Genomic DNA, 18,553 nt, shown 5'->3' on the forward strand with positions numbered 1-18,553 from the left:
AAATGGGTATTTATTATGTTATATATGCACACACATACATGAAGACTAGATACAACTCTTGGGAGTTTGTCCTCTCCTTCTGCCATGGGTTCTCAGGTTCAAACTCGGGTTGTCAGGCTTGTATAAAAAGTGTTTTACCCACAGAACTGTCTCACTAGTCCCCAAATGATGAAATTTGAATTCCCACCTGGGTAGTGTTAAAGGCCCAGTCACACATAAGCGTGTGATGCACATATCTGCTTTCTCCCATGTCTCCATCTGCTTTGATCAACAGCAAAGTGCTCAGGATTATGATTTTCTCGGATCCTTTTGCAGGAGGAAGATGCTGTGCCTTCTCCCCTGATGGGAAAGCCTTAGCAGTTGGCTTGAATGATGGAAGTTTCTTGGTGGTAAATGCTGACACTGTGGAAGACATGGTCTCCTTCCATCACAGAAAAGAAATGATCTCTGACATTAAATTTTCAAAAGGTGAGCCAGGCGGTGGTGGGGCATGCTTTTGATTCCAGCACTCAGGGGCAGAGCCAGACGGATCTCTGTGAGTTTGAGGCCAGCCTGGTCTACAGAATGATTTCCAGGACAGCCAGGGCTACACAGAGAAACCCTGTCCAAAAAAAAAAAAAAAAAAAAAAAAAATCAAAAGGTGAAAATGGCAGTAGATACTTTTAAAAACAGCAATCTCGAGACAAAATTTTTTTGTAAGAATGGACTGTTCTAAAAGTTTCTTTGACCTTTCTCCCACTTCAAAATCTTAAGGTCCTGGAGGTGAGTTCCTACATCATATGTTTTGCTGTTTACTGTGTACTTGTCTCTATAGATACAGGAAAATACCTTGCAGTGGCATCCCATGATAACTTTGTGGATATTTACAACGTACTTACGAGCAAGAGGGTTGGCATCTGTAAAGGAGCTTCTAGCTACATCACGCACATTGACTGGGACTCTAGAGGTAAAGCAGTTTGTGGTTTTAAGATGAAACTTAAATTCAACGTCTGTTCATGCATCATTTCCAGAGAGATTGGCAGTTGAGTTTTAGAGGAAAACAGGAAGAGAAGGGCCCATGGCAGCATATGAGGCTAACCTGATGGCCCAGGAGCAGCTGCTGTTAACATGTTTTCCTGTTCTGTGAAGGTGTCATTAATTGAATCCTTTGGGGCTTAAGACCAAGAACACATGTGATGCCCTGAGTTGCCATACATGCCTTGGGTTGCATGTGATCTGTCCTTGCCTTTCTACTCAGCCTTCCTGACCAAGACTCTGTCTCCAGGAGTTTGGCCCCTGAAGTCTCAAGCAATTTTCATCTGTCAGTGGAGACAGAAACCTATGTTCGACTCACCTGAATTTACCTTTGCTCTCCAAAACTCCCAGATTCTCCCTTTGCCTCCTCCAAGTTACTTCCACAAAACCATGAAGACTTGTCTATGTAACACATCTAGCATCTACCATTTGTGAAGTCTTATGTATTCCTTTTCTTTTTAGTTTTTCGAGACAGGGTTTCTCTGTGTAGTTTTGAAGCCTGTCCTGGATCTCACTCTGTAGACCAGGCTTGGCCTCAAACTCACAGAGATCTGCCTGCCTCTGCCTCCCAAGTGCTGGGATTAAAGGCGTGCGCCACCACCGCCTGGCCTCATTTGTGAAGTCTTAAGGCAGACAATGTAGATCTAGTCTCTGTGAACGTTATAATTTAGGAAGGGAGATGAACTTTTTCTGAAAGAATATAGATGTATGACGATACAGACATGGGATGAGAAGCTGAGAGTCCTAGAGGAAGTAGTGAGGAGACTTGGGATGGGCCATGTCAGTATTGGGGTGGACTGTAAGTGCTATGCAGGGCTTTACTGTGGGATCCTGGAGAGCTGATTGATCTTAGCCTGGAGTAAGCATGTAGGTGTGGGCAGGATCCTCATCTGCAAAGAAGTCATAGCCTGCTGTGGTAGGAAAGTCCGGTGTGTGTTCTGAGTGCCAAGGGAAATCCAACATACCAGATAGCAAAGGAACATGGTGTCCCGAGCTGAGAAGGTGGGAGAGCCAGGGCTGGGTAAGAAGTGGTGAGTAACGCTTGGCTGAGCAGTGGAGGAAAGGAGTCTGACCAGTCCGACCTGGACAGAGCCAACGGGACCTTTCCACCATGCTAGTTCATGGGGAATTCTATTCTGGAGGCATTGGGGAACTCCAGGTTATTTTGAGTGGGGCATTCCCAAAAGCAACTAATAAAAGTCGGAGAAAGCTGGCAAGGGTCTGAGCAGAGGTTCCTGCAGAGACTCTGGGATACCTTATCTCAAGTATTTTTTGTAGATAGTCATGGACTGAGCCAGGAAGTTGTTTAGCTGTGTCTGGATTTGCTGCACTGGAATTTGAACTTTCTTTGAGCTCTATGGCCTGCAAGAGTTTTTGAACAGTAGATAGAAAGGAAAACATGTGACTTATTGTAAGAGGTGCCAGCCGCAATGAGGGCATTTGGAAATCAGAGGCAAGGGCGTGGGTGGAGCTTGTGGTCAGGCAGGTGCATGGCCACTTGAGTCCCCTAGAGTTGGGAAGGCCGAGGAGCAAGTGGAACAACGCCTCTCACTACCTGCTTCTTTTATATTCTCTGTTCTATTGCTTTAACAACTCAAGAAGGCGATGGCTGCCCCTGTTCCTTCTTCCCTGTGTGTGCTAGGATAAGATGACTGTTCAGAGTGACCACACACAGAGCTACAGCACCTGACACAAGGCGTAAAATCTCCCTTCTGCCGTCACTGTTAGGGAATAAAACCCACCAGTAGTTTTATTGTGGAAGTGAAGGACCAACAGAAAAATGGGATACATGAAGATGGAAAATACATAAACATTTTACCATTATTAAATATACCAGTTCAAGCATGGAGTATACTCTCACTGTTGTGTGGCCGTTGTTATTGTCCACCTCCAGAGCTCACTTCGTCTTGTAGGACTAGAACTTTTTACCCAGCAAACAACAGGTCTCCTGTCAGTCCCTAGAAACTTCCTCTCCTGCCTTTTGACAGTGACTTCTCTGTTCACCTCATCTTAGTAACAACCCCACAGTGCTGTCTTTTTGTTACTCGCTCATCTCCCTCCACGTGGTATCCTTAGGGACACCGCCATGTTGCAGCCTGTACCAGAGTTCCCTTCCTAAGGCAGGTGATAGCTGACTATGTGTCTACTCCACCTTCTGCTTTTGTGTTTATCTGTTGATGCACACCTAGGTTGTCTTTCAATGTTATCAATGCCTGGGGTATATACCCAGCGATGGAGGTAGTTAGGTCTGTTGGCAATTTCCTGAGAAATCTTTGCGCTGTTCTTCACAGAAGCTGTACCCCTTTTCATTCTCACCAACAACAGCAACAAGGGTTCCAGTCACTCACACCTTTCTTAACACTTGAATTTTCTCTGTTTGGCTAGTAAGTCTCTTAACAGACACAAGTTGATCCCATACTGTGGTTTGGGTTTACATTTGGAGAATTGGGTTGATTTTGTTCTTGCACGTGTGTAGGCCTTATATCGCATGCTGGAGACTGAAGAAGAAAAAGCTGGGATGGAAAAACCAAGATCTTCGTAGCCATGACCGGGTTGTTGCTAGGGGTAGTGAGGGTGTTGAGTCTGTGAAAAGTGACTCATAGTGGAGCCATCACTTGGTGAGGGAGATGGGAAATACCTTACTGTCCTCTATTTTACCCAAGGCCAACCCCTAGGACTGGGGAGGCACTCAGAGCGAGAGGAGGGAGAGGCCAGAGTGTTTGAAGACCCTTTCCAGAAGGGTCTTCAGTAAGGAGAAGATGTCAGACCCAGTGGTCCCTATGGCTTGAGAGCACAGTAGAATACTTGTGTTTCTAGAGTCTAAACCATCTTGAGAATGGGAGCAGGTGCACCCAGGCCTCTTGCGTAGTTTGACTAAGTCCCATCAGCTGTCAACTATCTGTCATCCAGATATCCCGGCTTCCAAAGTGCTACATCTCAGGAATGTGCCAACTTTTCATAGCAGAGGCCTTGAAAACATGGAAGGTAAAGAGCGAAATTTAGATGCAGGGGTTTGTTTGTCAGAAATAGTGAAAGCATCTGCTAGAGCCAGCTGGCTCAGCAGGGGTGGGGATGGCGTAGGTGCAGGCTCAAGCACAGCCTCAGCCTCAGCAGCCTTCGTGACCATGGCAACAGCAGGCTCATTTGTTTTTGCAGGAACATCAGTTCCCCAAATGAAGGCTCATGCATGGAATACTAGAGAAAAGAATACATGGGGAGAGGCAAAGCACAGAATGTACTGTAGATAGTAAAAGTTCATTTCTGAAAACAGTAGGACTGTATGATCTTTAGCCAATCAACAGTTGGAATCTTCATAAGACATTTTCTTTCTATTTTCACTTCAAATGGCCTGGCAAGTTTGATCCGTGTAGTACAGTTCTGGAATTATCCTGACTTGTAAGATATGTGGCAACAGGGCTAATGCATGTGGCTTTGCTCTGTGTGATTGGCTATCTCTCCTTATCTGTGAGGACAGGTTTTTGTGTGTGTTTGTTTTATTTTTTTCTGTCCTATTTTTCTGTATGAGAAGACTTTTCTAATGATGAAAATGTGAGTTCTGAAAGAATTCAGTTTCTATTATTTGGGGATAATAATATATAGATGGTACAGACTTTTTTGTGTTTGCTTCTGCTCCTTGTCCTCGGATCTCTCCGCCCCCCCCCCCCCCCCCCCCCCCCCGCGTGTGCGCACACACACATACACACACACACACACACAAGCACACACACTTAGGGGCGGGGATAAGAAGAGAAAACAAAGAAAGAGAGTTCACAGTGGGCAGAGGGAGAGGAAAGATGGTGACCTAACTATTTCTACCATGTAATTATTAAAAGGGAGAAAACACATGCCCATAATTATGGCTTTCTTAAACATGAAAGTAGTTGTTTTTAATTCATAGTCTGTCTTTCAAGGAACAGAAACCCACTCAAACTAGCTGAAATGAGTTTATTGGAAAGATGTAGAGTTCTCCATAGCCTCCAAGAGCAGGAAACAATACCTAAGGAACTGCTTTAAGAATGAACTGTAAGCCAGCCATGGTGGCACATGCCTTTCTTTAATCCCAGCACTCAGGAGGCAGAGGCAGTTGGATCTCTGAGTTTGAGGCCAGCCTGGTCTACAAAGTCAGTTCCAGGACAACCAGGGCTACATAGATAAATTCTGTCTTGAAAAAACAAAACAAACAAACAAACAAAAAGAATGAGATGGAAACTTCTGAGAAATAAACCAAGCAGTCACTCTCTCCTTTCCTGCTGGGGCAGCTGATCACACCCGCTGCTCCTCTGGGTCCCGTGTGTACCTTTGCCCCTGTTGTACACACAAACCTTCCCTGACTCAGTTGCACACTGTCCAGTCTCAGTTGCTCCCAAATGTCACTCTCGGCTCTAGAACCCACACCTCCCAGCAGGACCCCCACTCAATGCCAACTCTTGGGGAGAGACAATTTTTATTGTCTGTCACCAGAGTTAAACTTACTTCAGTTGAGATGGTTCTCAAGGAAGGGAAGGTCAGGTGAATGCCCACAGGTGTCTGGCATTGTGTGGCACTTCTTGTGTGTGTCTGCCTTGAGTCTCTAACACTCTTACAGTCTGTTCCTCACCTTGATAGCTCAGTATTTGGAGGTTTAATTGTGAAGTATGATCTTTAAAACTGTAGTTAGTAAAGAGAGTTGTGATGATGTAGGACTTAGAATCCTGAGTTTTCTAATATGTTATAATTCAGGAGTCATCAGGGAATGGCTGCATTCAGAAAATGTCTTACCTGAAACTTTTAGATTTGTTTCCCACATATTTTACAATCACTTTTGAAAGTCCTAATAACATACTTTCTTTGCAGATGTATTTAGTTCATTAGAAAAGCAGTGATTGCTCTCGTCCTTCTGCGGAACAGTGAGCACTCACTTAGTAAATCCCCTCATTTCTTTCTTTCTCTTTGTCCATTTTCGCATGTTTAGCCATAAAATCTACAAATTATGTCTATCTCAGAGGCCCCCCCTTTCACATCCCTTTAATCCTCAGAGTCTAGGCCGCCCCACCCCAGTCACGAGATACCTTACCAAATTAGAAACTATTAGATCAGATCAGCAGTAAAGAGTCTGGAGAGCCTCATTTCTTAATTCATCACTTGGAAACCTTCTTTAGGTTTCAGACCAAATAATAAATGTTATAAATAGCATGTGAAGCACAGAGGAATCGTTGGGTATTATTTTTCCTAAGAGTTGGGGGGTGGGGTGGGGTGGGAAACAGCACTTTATGTAAATTGTTTACAGATCAAATGCATGCTGTCTGGGCAGAGTCAGTCAACAGAGGGTCCTAAGTCAAGTGAGTTCCTAGCTGTGGAAGCTAGACATTCATGGTTCTCATACTTACTCTCATGTCCAAGCCTGACTGAAATTTTCCATAACTAAACCTAGTAGATACCATACTCCAACACATGACACTTTCCATTCATGAAGGATTGCTGCCCTTGGAGGAGGAGAATTTAGAAGTTGAATCTTTTTCAACATCAGTCACAGTGAATGAGACCATAGTTGCATATCTGGGTAGCTGAGAAGCCATTCGCTCAGCGTTTTGTTTGAGGATCCCCTCTTTCTCCTTTTGAAGTCTTCCCTAAGGCAAGGTTAGGGGGTCGGTGTTTGTCTTTCTTATCTCTACTTTAAAGGCAGATTTTGAATTTAGAACGAAGCAAATGTAATTCTCACAAGAACCTCACTTCAATGCCAGAAGAGTTTACCTTTACTTCATCTACAGTCAGAGAGCAGTTGGGGAGAGGGAGCGGAAAGTTCCACTTTGTCAGGGCTGGGAAATCCCAGCTCATTCCAGTGCCGCCAAACAAAAGACCAGCCTGGTTCTTGTGCTGTCTTGTCTGACAGACACTTCAGGTCAAATTTATAAGGGCCATATTTTCTTTAAATTAGAGCTTTGGGCATTATCCATGTAGTGTGTTGATATTTATGTGCTTTTTGAAATAATATAACATACACTTAACTCAATTTATAAGACAAATTAAAATGAATAAAATTTTGGCAGCCATGCTTTGCATTTTATAACAAAATAGTAAATGCACAGTTTAATTCACTCTCTTATTTCTAACATAACAGGGAAATTGCTGCAAGTTAATTCAGGTGCCAAAGAACAACTTTTCTTTGAAGCTCCAAGAGGCAGAAGACATATAATAAGGCCCTCAGAGGTAACAGTCCTACATAAAGATTTTAAAAGATATTTGGGGGCTGGAGAGATGGCTCAGCAGTTCAGAGTACAGGCTGCTCTTCCAAAGGCCCTGGGTTCAGTTCCCAGCACCCACATGGCAGCTCACAACTGTCTGTAACTCCAGTTCCAAGCCTTCTGACACCGTCACACAGACATACATGCAGGCAAAACACCAGTGCACATAAAAAAAATAAGTTATATATTTAAAAAAAGGTATTTTGCCTTTGTTGGAAAATATGCATTCTAATCAAGCCTGTCAATCTTAATTATGAACACAGGTTGCTGCCTACCTTTAGACTTTTTAATTTCTTAAATCTAAACCATTAATCTGTTTTCCTAATTTCTGAGGACAAGGGATGACTGTGTTGCTGACATTGTGATGGCATTCTGCTCAGTACTGTTTTCTGAGGACAATGAGCATGCTAACGGACTGAATGGCACGTTACCTTTTCCATGCCTCATGCCATTTTGTGCAATGCTTTCTATGAATGTAATTTTCTAGATATTTTCTCTGTGTTTATTTGTAGTAATAAATAATGTTATCCCTAATGATAATGGGGATACTTTCTGAAACAGAAACTGTTTTCTTTTCCCCGTTTTCCCTATGCCCTTTGCTCCACATGTAATTTTTTAATAATTGAGATCAAGCCTGTGAAAAACTTATAGTCTGGTACTTGCTGCTAATGCTGGCAATCTAAGTTCAATCCTCAGAAATCAGAAAGTGGAAGAGTACTGACTCCCCATATACACGTAGCATGAGTACCCCTGACTCACATGAAATATTTTTAAAGAAAGATTTGTTTTACTCTACTATCTCAATAATTCTTAGCCAGAGTAATTTGCCCCCAGGAACATTTGAAGGGCGATACTGGCATCCAAGGGGTGAAGGCCAGGCATGCTGTTCAACATGGCTACCTGCATAGACCATTATAACACAACAAAGAATGATCTAGAATAAGGTGTCAGTGCCGGGGCTGAAAATAGCTGATCTAGTTCATGGATTATACAGTGATTAAAAATCTAGTTAAAACCTCACAAACCTTTATTGTGGTCAGAGTTCCAAAATTCCAAAGTATGCTTTTGGTCTAGAAAAAAATATTTGAGTATATTTGATTTTAGTATTGGTTTATTGAGAAATGGCAATACTACTTTAAATATGCAACTCAGTTGCTGGATACAATGCTTGTGCCCAGTAATGTTAATACTTGGGAGGCTGAGACAGGAGGATTTCTGAGAGTTCAAGGCCAGCATAGGCTACAGACTAAGACCCTGTCTCATAAAAAAGAACAACAATAACAATGGCAGTTAAGAATTGGGGCTCCACAGCCAAAGTTTGTCATCTACAACTACTCATTTGAAAAGTCGTTTCTCTTAAATAAAACCAAAAGAAATAAGGCTATACAAAATGATCACATTCTTTCATCCTCCTGCAGATTGAGAAGATAGAATGGGACACATGGACCTGTGTCCTGGGGCCCACCTGTGAAGGAATCTGGCCAGCACACAGCGACGTGACTGATGTCAATGCTGCCAGTCTTACTAAAGATGGCTCCCTCTTAGCCACTGGGGATGATTTTGGTTTCGTTAAGCTTTTTTCATATCCTGTCAAGGTAATATTGCATGCTTATTGTAGATTTGATCTATTTCATTAGTTGACCTAAATCTATCTGTTGCACCTGAGTGGATATTTTTTATTTAAATGCATGGGCAGTGAGAAATAATATTTATTACTTTTTTTTTTATTTTACAATACTATTCAGTTCTACATAATAGCCACAGTTTCCCTTGTTCTCTCCCTTGCTGTCCCCCTCCCCTTCCCCCCAGCCCACCCCCCATTCCCACCACCTCCAGATCAAGGTCTCCCCCGAGGACTGGGATAGACCTGATAGACTCAGTCCAGGCAGGTCCAGTCCCCTCCTCCCAGATTGAGCCAAGCGTCCCTGCATAAGTCCCAGGTTTCAAACAGCTAACTCATGTAACGAGCCCAGGACCTGGTACCACTGCCTAGATGCCTCCCAAACAGGTCAAGCCAATCAACTGTCTCACCTATTCAGAGGGCCTGATCCAGTTGGGGCCCCTCAGCCTTTGGTTCATAGTTCATGTGTTTCCATTCATTTGGTTATTTGTCCCTGTGCTTTATCCAACCTTGGTTTCAACAATTCTCCCTCATATAAACCCTCCTCTTTCTCACTAATTAGACTCCCAGTGCTCCACCAGGGGCCTAGTGGTGGATGTCTGCATCCAGATTCCTCAGTCCTTGGATGGGGTTTATGGCACAACTATTAGGGTGCTTGGCCATCCCATCACCAGAGTAGGTCAGTCCCGGCTGTCTCTCGACCATTGCCAGCAGTCTTTTGTGGGGGTATCTTTGTGGATTTCTGTGGGCCTCTCTAGCACTTTGTTTCTTCCTTTTCTCATGTGGTCTTCATTTACCATGGTCTCCTATTCCTTGTTCTCCCTCTCTTTTCTTGATCCAGCTAGGATCTCCCGCTCTCTTTCCCTCGACCCTCGCCCTTCATTGCTCCCACTCATGTACAGGCTGTTCATGTAGATCTCATCCATTTCTCCGTGTCTTTCTTGGGGTCCCGTTTTCCAGGTAGTCTCACTGGTGATGTGAGTAGCAGTCCAGTCATCCTTGTTCCACATCCAGCATCTTCCTATGAGTGAGTACATACCATATTTGTCTTTCTGAGTCTGGGTTACCTCACTCAGGATGATTTTTTTCTAGATCCATCCATTTGCCTGCAAACCTCATGATGTCATTGTTTTTCTCTGCTGAGTAGTACTCCATTGTGTATATGTGCCACAATTTATTTATCCATTCTTCAGTTGAAGGGCATCTAGGTTGTTTCCAGGTTTTGGCTATTACAAACAATGCTGATATGAACATAGCTGAGCAAGTGCTCTTATGGTATGATTGAGCATTGCTTGGGTATATGCCCAGGAGTGGTATAGCTGGATCTTGGGGGAGATTGATTCCCAATTTTCTAAGAAAGCGCCTATTGGTTTCCAAAGTGGTTGTACAAGCTTGCATTCCCACCAGCAGTGGAGGAGAGTTCCCCTAGTTCCACATCTTCTCCAGCATAAAGTGTCTTCAGTGTTTTTGATCTTAGCCATTCTGACAGGCATAAGGTGGTATCTCAGAGTTGTTTTGATTTGCATTTACCTGATGATTAGGGATGTTGAGCAATTCCTTAAATGTCTTTCAGCCATTTGAGTTTCCTCTGTTGAGAATTCTCTGTTTAGTTCTAAAGCCCATTTCTCAATTGGACTGTTGGTCATTTTGATGTCTAATTTCTTGAGTTCCTTATATATTCTGGATATCAGTCCTCTGTCAGATGTGGGGTTGGTGAAGATCTTTTCTCATTCTGTAGGCTGTTGCTTTGCCTTGTTGACTGTATCCTTTGCTCTACAAAAGCTTCTCAGTTTCAAGAGGTCCCATTGATTGATTGTTTGTCTCAGTGTCTGTGCTACTGGTGTTATATTTAGGAAGTGATCTCCTATGCCAATGTGTTCAAGACTACTTCCTACTTTCTCTTCTAGCAGGTTCAGAGTAGCTGGATTTATGTTGAGGTCCTTGATCCACTTGGACTTAAGTTTTGTGCACGGTGACAGATATGGATCTATTTGCAGCCTTCTACACATTGATATCCAGTTATGCCAGCACCATTTGTTGAAGATGCTTTCTCTTTTCCATTGTACACTTTTGGCTTCTTTGTCAAAAATTATATGTTCATAGGTGTGTGGGTTAATGTCAGGGTCCTCAATTTGATTCCATTGGTCCACATGTCGGTTTTTATGCCAATACCAAGCTGTTTTTATTACTGTAGCTCTATAGTAGAGCTTGAAGTCAGGGATTGTGATGCCTCCAGAGGTTGTTTTATTGTACAGGATTCTTTTGGCTATCCTGGGTTTTTTGTTTTTCCATATGAAGTTGAGTATTATTCTTTCCAGGTCTGTGAAGAATTGTGTTGGTATTTTGATGGGGATTGCATTGAATCTGTAGATTGCTTTTGGTAAGATTGCCATTTTTACTATGTTAACCCTGCCTATCCATGAGCATGGGAGATCTTTCCATTTTTTGACATCTTCTTCAATTTCTTTTTTCAGGGACTTAAAGTTCTTGTCATATAGGTCCTTCACTTGCTTGGTTAGTGTTACCCCAAGGTATTTTATGTCATTTGTGGCTATTGTAAAGGGTGATGTATCTCTAATTGCCTTCTCAGCTTCTTTTTGCATTGTATATAGGAAGGCTACTGATTTTTTTTTTTGAGTTGATCTTGTATCCTGCTATGTTGCTGAAGGTGTTTATAAGCTTTATCAATTCCTGGGTGGAATCTTTGGGGTCACTCAAGTATACTATCATGTCATCTGCAAATAGGGAAAGCTTGATTTCTTCCTTTCCAATTTGTATCCCCTTAATCTCCTTATGTTGTCTTATTGCTCTGGCTAGAACTTCAAGTACAATATTGAATAAGTATGGGGAGAGTGGACAGCCTTGCCTCGTTCCTGATTTTAATGGAATTGCTTTGAGTTTCTCTCCATTTAATTTGATGTTGGCTGTTGGCTTGCTGTAAATTGCCTTTATTATGTTTAGGTATGTTCCCTGTATTCCTGATCGCTCCAATACTTTTATCATGAAGGGGTGTTGGATTTTGTCAAATGCCTTTTCTGCATCTAGTGAGATGATCATGTGGTTTTTTTCTTTGAGTTTGTTTATATGGTGTATTACATTGATGGACTTTTGTATGATGAACCACCCTTGCATTCCTGGGATGAAGCCTACTTGATCATGGTGGATAATTGTTCTGATGTGTTCTTGGAGTCTGTTTGCCAGTATTTTATTGAGTATTTTTGCATCAATGTTCATGAGGGAGATCGGTCTGTAGTTCTCTTTCTTTGTTGCATCCTTGTTTGGTTTAGGAATCAGGGTAATTGTAGCCTCATAGAAGGAGTTTAATAATGTTCCTTCTGTTTCTATTATGTGGAACAATTTAGAGAGTATTGGTATTAACTCTTCTTTGAAGATCTGGTAGAATTCTGCGCTGAAACCATCTGGTCCTGGGCTTTTTTTTGGTTGGGAGACTTTTAATGACTGTTTCTATTTCCTTAGGGGTTATTGGACTATTTAAATAGTTTATCTGGTCTTGATTTAACTTAGGTATGTGGTATCTATCCAGAAAAATGTCCATTTCTTTTAGGTTTTCCAGTTTTGTGGAGTAGAGGTTTTTGAAATATGACCTTATAATTCTCTGGATTTCCTCAATGTCTGTTGTTATGTCCCCCTTTTCATTTCTGATTTTGTTGATTTGGATTCTCTCTCTCTGTCTTTTGGTTAGTTTGGATAAGGGCTTGTCTATCTTGTTGATTTTCTCAAAGAACCAACTCTTTGTTTCATTATTTTTTTGTATTATTCTCTTAGTTTCTAATTTATTAATTTTACCTCTCACTTTGATAATTTCCTGGCGTCTATTCTTCCTGGGAGACTTTGCTTCTTCTTGTTCTAGAGCTTTCAGGTGTGCTGTTAAGTCACTAGTGTGGGATTTCTCCAACTTCTTTATGTGGGCATTTAGTGCTATGAATTTCCCTCTTAGCACTGCTTTCATAGTGTCCCATAAGTTTGGGTATGTGGTGTCTTCATTTTCTTTGATCTCTAGGAAGTCTTTAATTTCTTTCTTTATTTTTTCCTTAACCCATTGGTGATTCAGTTGAGCATTATTCAGTTTCCATAAGATTGTAGGTTTTCTGTAGTTTTTGTTGTTCTTGAAATCTAACTTTAAACCATGGTGGTCTGATAGAACACAGGAGGTTATTTCAATTGTTTTGTATCTGTTGAGATTTGCTTTGTGGCCAAGTATGTGGTCGATTTTAGAGAAAGTTCCATGGGGTGCTGAGAAGAAGGTATATTCTTTCTTGTTAGGATGGAATGTTCTGTAGATATCTATTAGGTCCAATTGGGTCATGGCATCAGTTAAGTCCTTTATTTCTCTGTTAAGTTTCGATTTGGCATATCTGTCCAGTGGTGAAAGTGGGGTGTTGAGATCTCCCACTATTAATGTGTGGGGTTTTATATGTGGTTTAAGCTTTATATGTGGTTAGAAGGAAAATTCCAACCGAAGGAAGTCAGATACACACTCGAAAACACGGGCAATAGATAAAGCCACAACAGTAAACCCCAAAGAAGAGAAGTACACACACACTACCACCAAAAATAACAGGGATGAACAATCACTGGTCGTTAATATCCCTTAATATCAACGGACTTAATTCACCTATAAAAAGACATAGGCTTACAGAATGGATACGAAAGCAGGACCCATCTTTCTGCTGCATACAAGAAACACATCTCAAATTCAAAGACAGACACTACCTAAGAATAAAAGGCTGGGAAAAGACTTTCCAATCAAATGGTCTTAAGAAACAAGTGGGTGTAGCCATCCTGATATTCAACAAAATAGACTTCAAACTAAAATCAATCAAAAGAAATCAAGAAGGGCATTACATCCTCATCACAGGAATGATCCACCAAGATGAAGTTTCAATTCTGAACATTTATGCCCCAAACACAAGGGCACCCACATATGTAAAAGAAACATTAATATTTATTACTTTTGTAATGCTGTGTAGAAACCTCCCTCGTGCTATGTTTAAGTGAATGACTTATGTGAGATTCTCATGACACAGAGGTCCTGCAACCCTACTGGTATGAACTGTGGGCTCATCTTGACATCTCACACTCTACCTTTCTAGCACAGTTCCAGAGACCAGGAACTTGCTGTCGCGGAAAGCAGCACGATTGTCTTTAAGCAGCTTCTGCTGTTAACAGGCATTACTTGACCCCAAGCTGAGCTCCTGTTTGCAGCCTGCACTTGCCTCTGGATCAGAGACATCTTTCTAGCCCTCTCACAGCCTTTATATGTAGGAGCATTGTACCCTGCAGGCTCACATCCTCCTGTCCGGGCTCTCAGCTTCCTCCGGCCATTTCCCATGTGGCATGAGTTCTAACTGCCTCTCCCTCTATGCTGACATCATCAGTCCCTTTTCCAGCTGCCTGGAGCTGAACCAGTGCTTCAGATAGAACCTGACTAGCTCACAGCACAGCCAGACTATTAGCTTCTTGGTTTTGACTTTACAGTTTCATTGAATAAAATTAAAACGTCAGCAGTTGAGTTGAGATCGTAGCTGAACTATACGTGTAGCTGTCATTTCTCAGAAGTGTTCATGTTCCTACCCTGTACTTGCAGAATTGAGTTTCTGAACTCTGGTTATAGTGCTTTGTGTCTATACCAAGAGAGCTTTTATCTTACTTGGCTTGTCTATTCTAGCCACATCTTTCAAATGCTTTCAGGACTGCTCACTCTGTTCTAGCATCATGCCATCTTGGTTTTACATTCTTATTTCTAAATCATGGAAAGAGATAACAGTCAAACACCGGTGCCAGATGCCCCCATCAGTGTCCGTTCCATGTATCAATCTACATTTAATTTCAATACTGTAACTGATAACAGATATTTAAAACTCTCTAACTGTACAGTACTATAGCCTCCTCCAAGACATCGTTAAAATACTTGATGAAATGAACCAGCTGGAAGAACATGCTATAATTCCAGCACCTGAAAGACAGACACAGGATAAGGGGCTTCCAGCCAGCATTGACTACCATAGCAAGTTTGAGACCAGCCAGGACTATATGTCTCAAAACAAGCATACAATAAAAAATATTGTAAACATACAGCTAAAAGTCATGCTTATTGTGTCTCTGTCATCCCCAATTTCTCCTAAGGATTCACCCAACAGAAGAAGTAAAATCAGTTCACAATCATGGGTCCTGCCCTCCAAATCCCTTGTGGAACACCTAACATCTCATCCCAGATTGCTTCGGCTCACGAGTCAATGTTTCCCAGTGCCTGCTTGTTTGCACTGTTGGGTGGAGCGGCCTTCCTGTGTCTGGTTCCTCCTCTTCTGGTTCCTAAATTCCTAGGTATTAGCAGCATTGTTTGTGGTCACATTTGATAGTTCGTGTAGTCATACAAATGGGCTGGCTTTCCCCTTTTGAAGGACATTCTCTTTGGCAGAGGAAATAAGTAATTTTTCTGTCTGTTACTATAACAACTATCCTAAGAAGTCTTCTTAACTTCCCTCTGTTTTTCTTGTTTTTTACTGCGGTTTTCTGGTTCCTGCAAAACTGACACATTTAAAATGAAGCACACGGGTTTCCTCAGCACCCACTCCAGGTCTTTTGGATGTTTTTTGCTTCTGTTCTCTTTTGTTAGACCTGGTCACACCATCACTGTCAGAAGCCTTTTCTAATGACGTGTCCAGTGCAGACATTACTGTTCATCCCACATTCATTAGCCTTCACCCAGTGATCCATTACTTCCCCTCACCTTGCCTATTTGGTCAGAGTTCAGTTCTCAGCAGCCATTTTCCTTGATTCTTCTACTTTTATTTTTTTTATATGTATGTGTGTGTGTTTTACATATGTGAGTGTATGTGTACATGCTTATATATGATGACCAGAGGTGCATGTTAGATATCTTCCTCTATTACTTTCTATCTTATTTTTTAATTAAAAAAACAAACTACACACCGGGGTGTTTTGCCTGCATATATGTCTGTGCATCACAAGTGTGCTTGTGCCCTTGGAAGCCAGAGAAGGCATCCAGTCCCAGGAATTAGAGTTATAGGTGTTGTGGCACCATGTGGGTGCTGGGAATCAAACCTGGGTCCTTTGGAAGAGCAGTCAGTGCTCTTAACTGATGAGTCATCTCTCCAGCTCTCTACTTTGTTTTTTGAGACAGAGTCATTCCCTAAGCCTAGAGCTTAACAGCTGGCTAGATCCCTAACAAGGAAGCTCCAGGAATCTGCTCAGATTTTTCACATGGGAGTTGGGGATACAAACTGAAGTCCTCATGCTTGAGTGGAAGGCATTTATTAACTGAGCCATCTCTTCAGCCCTCCACTCTTCTTCATTTTAAAATGAAACTTCTTTTAGGACAATTTTTAAAAAATGTGATACCTTGGTTTGACTCAAGGTTCGGGAAATACTTAGCTGAAACCCTGTGGTACTGTTGTTTCTTACTCTTGCTCTAGGAGGTTTGTCATCTGTTTCTCCACGCTCTCCAGGTGGGATGCCTGGGGCAGTCATCTGAAGCTGTGCCTGCCCTTCAGGCTTACAGAGTTCCAGGGCAGGATCTTAGATATTACACCAAAACCAAAAACAAACAAGGGCAGAAATAAGCAAGTGAGACTACTAAACTAAAACCACTATACACAACAGTGGAAATTATCAAAGAAGTGAAAAATGAGCCACCAAAGTGAGAGGACATTCACAGTGTCTGATAAAGGTTAGTAACTGAAACACAGAAGGAACCCGGACAGCTCCACAGACACAGGTCTAAGGCCACGGATCAGTGGACAGTGCTTGCCTGACACTTGCAAGTACAGCATTTAGTCTCCACAACCTAAAAAAAGATTGGGACTGGAGAAGTAGCAAATAGCACCCCGTGGTTTATATTTGTGAATTTTTGAGGAACCTTATGCTGTTTCCATAATGCTGTACCAATTTGCATTCTTACCGACATTTTCTTAGCGTTTACATCCGTGTCCCCTTTCTCCACACCCTCCCAAACACTTGTTCTTTTGTCTCTTGGGTACCAATTATCCTAACATATGGGGTGATATCTCCTATGGTTTCAATTTGCATTCCCCAGATCAGTGAAGTTGAATGGCTTTTCATACCCCTATTTCTCATTTCCATGTCAGTTTTTTTTGTTTTGTTTTTGCAGAAATGTCTGTTCAGGTCCTTTGTTCTCTCTCTCTCTCTCTCTCTCTCTCTCTCTCTCTCTCTCTCTCTCTCTCTCTCTCTGTGTGTGTGTGTGTGTGTGTGTGTGTGTGTGTGTGTGTGTGTGTGTATCTGTCTCTGTCTATCTGTCTGTCTGTCTCTCTGGTTTATTTTTATTATTTTAAAAATTATGTGTGTATATGAGTACAAGTGACCTCAGAGGCCAGAAAGGGGCCTTAGATGACCTGGAACTGGAGTCAAAGGTGGTTTGAGCCGCTAACATGGGTGTTAGGAATAGAACTCCAGTCCACTGGAGGAGCAGGAGGCACTCTTAACTATTAAGCCTTCTTTCTCTCCACCTCACTGCACCGCCCATATATATCAGGCTGGCCTTGAATTTATTATGTTCCTCCTGCTTCTGCCTTCCAAGTATTGGCATTGCAGGTCTGTATAGCCATATTTAGTTCTCCCTATGTTTTTAATCTAGCTTTTCTAGCTCACTTCCCTTACCCAATTAGTGTACACTATGCTTATGAGTATAGTTGCTCTGGGTCTGTTGAACAAATTCACTGTTAACTGAATACATCACAGCCCTAGCTGCACTGTGAATGAGTGTGTGTCCTCCTAACACATCACTGCACTGTGAGTGTGTGTGGAAAGAGGAGCTATACAGAAGTAAAGCTGAGTGATTTCATAAGCATGGAGCACTGGTCTAACAGAGTTAGTGAGTTATAAAAAGAGACATGAGAGCCAGGCCTGGTGGCACACGCCTTTAATCCCAGCACTCAGGAGGCAGAGGCAGGTGGATATCTGTGAGTTCGAAGCCAGCCTGGGCTACAGAGTGAGATCCAGGACAGCCAGGGCTACACAGAGAAACCCTGTCTCGAAAAATCAAAATAAATAAATAACCACACAGCAAAACCAGGTGTGGCCATGCATGTCTACAATCCCGGTACCTTATAGGCTGGCATGGACGTATCCTAAGTGTGAGGTCGGGCTGGCTATAGAATGAACCTTGCTTCAGAGAGGCAATGTGTGGAGTTCTTATTCCTGCCACACAACACTCTCCTGTGTCCAAAATGCAAACTTCATTTGTTAGCTACCATATCTTAAAATGGCCTCTTGGTCATCTTACCTCATGCTCTTTCCCCAGTTACTAGGCACCTCTTCCAGGCATTGTTCTTCACTTGGCAAACATACCCCCATGTATTCACCTTTACAGTCACAGTCCTTCTTTGCAGAAATGTGTGTTCAGATCTCTTGTTAAATTTTAGTTTCTTTCTCTTCCTTTTTAAAGATTTATTTTTACTACTTTTAAAAATATGTGTACGTATGTATATGAGTGGATGGGTATGTGTACATGATCATGTGTAGCTGCCTTCAGAGGCCAGAAGGGGGCGTTAGATCTTGGCACACAGAGCGCTAGAGCCTTGGAAATACTGCCCGCCTGTTGGCTTCTCTGGTCTTACCACTCAATGAGCTTTGTTGAGAACTGGGTAGTTTCCAAGTGATAGGGAGGGGTCGGCAACTCCAGAGAGCTGCAGGACTG

The 18,553-nt window shown here is 42.2% G+C and overlaps 1 protein-coding gene across 9 annotated transcripts in view; it reads left to right on the plus strand.

The window, feature by feature from the left end:
• Eml6 (EMAP like 6) overlaps window positions 1-18,553 on the plus strand; it is a 268,175-nt gene that overhangs the window by 211,072 nt on the left and 38,550 nt on the right. For all 9 annotated transcript variants that reach the window (XR_005092272.1, XR_005092273.1, XR_005092274.1 and 6 more), the window contains 4 exons: window positions 316-468; window positions 815-946; window positions 7,112-7,200; window positions 8,654-8,830. Coding sequence is in view for 6 of the 9 variants with exons in the window: in XM_028891555.2 (XP_028747388.1) it covers window positions 316-468; window positions 815-946; window positions 7,112-7,200; window positions 8,654-8,830 (551 nt within the window). In the remaining 3 variants the exon portion in view is untranslated. The remainder of the gene's footprint in view (window positions 1-315; window positions 469-814; window positions 947-7,111; window positions 7,201-8,653; window positions 8,831-18,553) is intronic.

The sequence above is a fragment of the Peromyscus leucopus genome, chromosome 10 (assembly GCF_004664715.2).
Source record: "Peromyscus leucopus breed LL Stock chromosome 10, UCI_PerLeu_2.1, whole genome shotgun sequence".
NCBI lineage: Eukaryota > Metazoa > Chordata > Mammalia > Rodentia > Cricetidae > Peromyscus > Peromyscus leucopus.